Source organism: Ursus maritimus, unplaced genomic scaffold (genome assembly GCF_017311325.1).
Source record: "Ursus maritimus isolate PB19 unplaced genomic scaffold, ASM1731132v1 scaffold_33, whole genome shotgun sequence".
Classification (NCBI taxonomy): Eukaryota; Metazoa; Chordata; class Mammalia; order Carnivora; family Ursidae; genus Ursus; species Ursus maritimus.
Genome location: NW_024425897.1, coordinates 12,272,687 through 12,278,099, shown reverse-complemented (window position 1 = coordinate 12,278,099; position 5,413 = coordinate 12,272,687). Strand labels below are relative to the sequence as shown.

The window sequence follows — 5,413 nt, the reverse complement described above, 5'->3', positions numbered from 1 at the left end:
GATCCAGGAGGCTGCCTGCCAAATGCCACCACCAGTCTCCTTCCTCCTCTGTAAAACAGGGACCCTCTCCCGGCTCCCAGAGCGCTCGGATGCTCCAAACAAGAGACGTCGGGAAAAGCCTGGCCCGTACTCAGAGCAGCCAAAGGGCGGCCCCATCGCTCCCACAAATGCTGGAGGCCCCAACCCACCCTCACGGAACCCTGCTGACCGGCCGGGGCCCAGACGGGCTCCTCCCCTCGGTGAATGGGAACCAGTAACAGGCAGGACTCTTCCCCCCCCAGCACTTCTTTTTCTTAAAGGTTTTAAACACCTAATTTATTCCATCCATTAGATAGATTTTGTAGATTTAATCATTTTCACAGTTGGTGGCTCATTGGATACTCAAGATAAACTCCAAATGAAAGTATAATGGTGAGGACAAATGAGTTTTCACACCACAATGGCAGAAACCTGCTTGGGAAGAGGGTTTAAGAGGAACAAAAATACATACAGATATAATTTTTTTTCCCCGGCAGCCGCTTTTGCTGACTATAGTAGGTTACTACAGTTAATTTCACCAGTTTTGTTCATCTGTAAAATTGCATAAAAGTGACATTTTTGTGCTCATTATAGCAACTGCTGATTTATGGCTGGTAAATGAAGAGCTGGTCCCTTTTTTGCGGGACTCTCCGAGCGGCGCTAAGTGCCCATGAAATTGCTTGTATAATGTAGTTTAAATCCAATCTCGGAGAAAGATTCCCCCGTTGGCCAAAGTGACATTTCCATTCTCCACACCGAGTTTATTTTAGGCCACTTAGGAGAGGGCTGCCCCAGGCAGGGTCAGGATGGAGGTCTGTGGCCTGCCAGGGGTCAGCTCCACCTGCCCGGCCCGGGTTAGGACCGAGGGATGGAGGGCAGTGGCCCAGTCTCCTTGGGATGCCGAGGGCTGCCTACCTCTTCCCTCCCTGCTGCCCTGCCCAGGTCAGAGCACATCCCCGCACCTCAGCGCAGAGGGGAATGTCCTTTCTAACAGGCGTGCCTGTCCCCACCCCTCCCCTCCCTGAAACCTGGCAGGGCTGCCGATGGTCTGGGGCAGGGCTTCTCCAACATGCAGATCTGCAGAGGAGGCCGTCGTGCACTGTGGGACCTCCCGTGGCGTGCCTGGCCCACTACCCACTGCACACCAGTAGCTGGGGCGGACGCTTCCCCAGCCCAAGTGTGAGGACCAAATACCTNCTCCCGATGGTCTGCCCTGGGCTTCTGCTCTCATTCTGGATTATGAACAGTTCCCACTCGGGACAGGCGTCCTCACCTCTGGACCTTTGCCTGTGCTGTTTCTTCTGCCTGAAATATGTTTCTCTGCTCTCTCCTCACCTCTTTCAACATTGCCTTAACTGGGATGCTCTTTCTTCTAGAAAGCGGTCTTGCTTTCCGAAGGCTGGCTGAGTGAGGCCCCCCCTGCATCCCAAGATGCCTGTGCCTCCCCGTCACAGCACATAGCTTGCTCAGATTGGCTGTGAGCCCAACAAGGGGATCGGGCGGGGGCGAGGCTCTGGAAGGGTGGGCTGTGGGGTGAGGCCTTCCAACGGATGGGGAGGGGGCCTGAGGAAGGTAGTGGGGTCAGCACTCCACCCCAGCCACCATGCCAGGCCCACCTGTGCTGGTCAGAAGGAAGGGCGGCCTGAGCCCCTGCCGCTTCCTCGCCAGGAAGGCCCTTGTCCCAGGCAGATGGGGAGGGTACTACCAGTCCCTTGTAGGGCACCTGCTTCTGCTACCGCACCCCACCGCCCGCAGCTCATCAGAACTCGCAGCCGCCCTGGGAGGCCGTGTCCCCAGCAGCATCACTCCCATTTTACAGATGAGGAAACAGAGCCTCGGAGTGGGGAAGCCTCATTCTCAGGTCCCCCCAGAGAGAGTCACTGGTGGGCCGGGGGGGGGTGCTCATAGGGCAGGAGGAAGGCAGTGTGCTATGGAGACCTTGAGGGGTCCCCTTGCCCCAGGGCCCAGAGAGGTCACCCCCTCCCGGCACCCACCATGTGCCTCACACCCTCCACCAGCCCCTTGGCACAGCCATCCGTCCAGGCCATGCTGCAGGACTGGCACAGTCACGATCCCCATTCCACAGGGGGGGAAACAGGCTCAGCCAGGCCAGCCATTTGCCCAGAGCCACAAAGCCCCACAACCAGACAGGATTCTACCCAGCCAGACAGTTCTAGAGCTCGGGGTCTTCCCAACTATCTCATAGAGGCCCCTCCTCCCTTCCCCACCCAGGGGGGGTCCTGGGCAGCACTGAGGAATGTCTCAGGTCCAGGGAGGGGCTTTGGATGGGAGAAGGGGGTCACCACCAGCAGCCCACCCCCCCCCATGGAAGGGGCCAGTGGTGCCATCAAAAGTAGGACAGTCAGCCTGTCACACAAAGTGCACCCTGCAGCCCCATGCTGACAGCGTGCGGAAAAGGCAGTGGTTACCACCCCGGCCTTGCAGGTGACAGGCAGACTCGGGGAGGGGCTGGGCAGCCGGGGTGGGTAAACTCCCTCCTCACCTTGACTGATCACGGGCGTGTGAGCAGCCAGTGGAAGCCAACAGGGCAGCTCCTGCCTGCAGCGCGTCCCCCGTTCCAGGCCTTGTGCTCCGTTCACAGGGCAGCACACTTAACCATCCCGTACAGGTCGGCAGGTCATCATTGTCCCATTTTACAGATGAGGAAAGGGAGGCACAAAGAAGATAGTGAGGAAATAGGAGGAGTGGCCCCCCAGAGGTGTGGCGTTAAGACAGGTGACACCAAGCATTCACTGAGGGTGTGGAGCCCCCGGAACCCCTGTGCTCTGCGGGGGCGGTGGAGCCCGGCACGGTCTCTTTGGCAAACTGTGAGTGTTTTCTCCTAAAGCTGTGTATTCACCTGCCCCGAATCCCCCTGCTGGGCATGGTCCCAACAGAAATCACTGGATAACGTGCACATGAGGACGCGTGGTGCTAAGTGTCTCGGCTCCAAGGCCATCAACAATAGCAAGGATGAGGACCTTGTGATGGCGCGTCCCACACAACAACCACAGCCCCCGGGGAAATCCCACAAGCCACCTTAAGTGGCAGAGGCCGATGCGGATGGGGACGCATGGCAGGATTCCATCCCGCCTGTACGGACACTGCCATCAGGACAGTTGTTCACATGGGTGGGGGCGCAGGGGACTCCGGGGGACTGGCAGTGCCCCGTCGCCTGGGCACACGAGTGGTACAGGAGCACGTGCCGTCTGTGCAAGTTCAGCTTACGAAATGCGTCGTTTCCTTCCCATACTTTACACCAGATCCAGAGCTTCGGCGCCTGGAAGGAGCAAACTGGAGAAGCAAGGGGATGGATGGGGAACCGACAGAGGGAGGCGCAGAGTGAGCCCCGCTGGGGGCGGCGGGGCTGTGGCCTCCAGGGCTCCCCGGGTCACGGGGGCATCTCTCACCCATGCTTTCCTCTCCGGCTTGTCCCCGCAGGCGAGACGGCGGCCAGCTCCATGCATTCGTCCCGCTACCCGAGCCCGGCCGAGCTGGACGCCTATGCCGAGAAGGTGGCCAACAGCCCGCTGTCCATCAAGATCTTCCCCACCAACATCCGGGTGCCCCAGCACAAGCACCTCGGCCGCACCGTCAACGGCTATGACACGAGCGGCCAGCGCTACAGCCCCTACCCGCAGCACGCCGCCGGCTACCAGGGCCTGCTGGCCGTCGTCAAGGCCGCCGTGTCCTCCTCCGGCGCCGCCGCACCCGCCGGGCCCGCCAAGAGCGTGCTCAAGAGCGCCGAGGGCAAGCGGACCAAGCTGTCGCCGGCCGCCGTGCAGGTGGGCATCGCGCCCTACCCGGTGCCCAGCACTCTGGGGCCCCTGGCCTACCCCAAGCCCCCCGAGGCACCTGCCCCGCCACCCGGCCTGCCCGCGGCCGCCGCCACCGCCGCCGCTGCCATCCCCCTGCCTGGCCGCGGCCTGCCCCTGCCGCCTTCCAACCTGCCCTCCATCCACAGCCTCCTCTACCAGCTCAACCAGCAGTGCCGGGCCCCGGGCGCCGCGCCCGCCGCCTGCCAGGCCGTAGCCGGTCCGCACCCCAGCCCGGCCAAGCACGGCCCCGTGCCCAGCTTCCCCGGCATGGCCTACTCGGCCGCCGCCGGCCTGCCCGACTGCCGGAAAGGCGCCGAGCTGGGCCAGGGGAGCGCGGCGGCCTTGACGTTGGCGGGGGCCACCAAGCCTGCAGGGTATGCGGACGGGGGCCTGGATTACCTGCTGTGGCCGCAGAAGCCGCCCCCACCGCCCCCCCAGCCGCTGCGGGCCTACAGCGGCAGCACCGCGGCCAGCAAGTCCCCCGAGGCCTGCGGGGGGCGGGTGTATGAGCGGGCCAGCGGGTCGCCCCTCACCTGTGGCATGGGGCTGCCCACCGGCTTCACCGTGGGCCAGTACTTCGCCGCCCCCTGGAACAGCGTGCTGGTGACCCCCACCAGCGATTGCTACAACCCGGCGGCGGCTGTGGCAGTCACCGAGCTGGGGCCAGGGGCGGCCCGGGAGCTGGCGGGGCCCCCCGTGGAGGCGCTCTCGGGCCTGCCCAGCAAGAGCGTGTGCAACACGGCGGTGCTGAGCAGCAGCCTGCAATCGCTGGAGTACCTCATCAACGACATCCGGCCGCCCTGCATCAAGGAGCAGATGCTGGGCAAGGGCTACGAGACTGTGGCGGTGCCCCGGCTGCTCGACCACCAGCACGCCCACATCCGCCTGCCCGTCTACAGATAAGGCCTGCCCGGCGGCTGCACGGACCGACGGACAGGGCGCCGAGCGGGGAGGCAGGCCGCGGAACAGGGTGGGCGGTGCCCAGGGGCTCCCGGCCTTGCCCTGTGCCCGAGTGCCCGCGGATGCCCACAGGGAAGCCAGGCTGGCTGCTGCCATGCGGCCACGTGATGGGGAGTAGCAGGACAACCTGGATCCCCGTGGTCCCTCCCTGCCATCGGCTGCCCTAGGACACGGGGAGGGCCCAGGGCAGCCGCTGACGTCCACCACTTCTCCATCCAAGCTGGTGGAGGCAGGGAGAGAGAAACCACTTTAAAACAGGAATGGTTCTTCCTGGCTTTCCCAGGAGAGGAGCTCAGGCCAGGGTGGGATACAGGAAGAAATGTGACGGTCTAGAGTCGGGGTGGGGTCAGAGCAGCCCCCCGGGGGTCAGACATCTCCTCCCCACATGAGCTCCCCAGTCTCCTGGGAAAGGAGCAGAGAAGGGGTATAGGAAGTCACAGGGCCTACGGTGTCCCCCACTGGCCAATCCAGGTGAAGACCACTCTAATAGAAGCTCCAAGGACTACCACTCCCCCCTGTTCCTCTTCCTTCCCCTCCTTCTCTAGGTTCTCCTTCCCGTCCTCCCATTCCTTCCCAACACAGAATTGTACCCCCACCCCCCACTCTTTCCAAACCCT

At 63.0% G+C, this 5,413-nt stretch overlaps 1 protein-coding gene across 1 annotated transcript in view; it reads left to right on the top strand.

The window, feature by feature from the left end:
• Positions 1-5,413, top strand: part of FAM222A (family with sequence similarity 222 member A) — a 25,992-nt gene that overhangs the window by 19,948 nt on the left and 631 nt on the right. Inside the window, exon 2 of the mRNA XM_040619800.1 lies at positions 3,460-5,413. This exon is cut by the window's right edge and continues 631 nt beyond it. Coding sequence (XP_040475734.1) covers positions 3,460-4,739 — 1,280 coding nt within the window. The 3' untranslated portion in view covers positions 4,740-5,413. The remainder of the gene's footprint in view (positions 1-3,459) is intronic.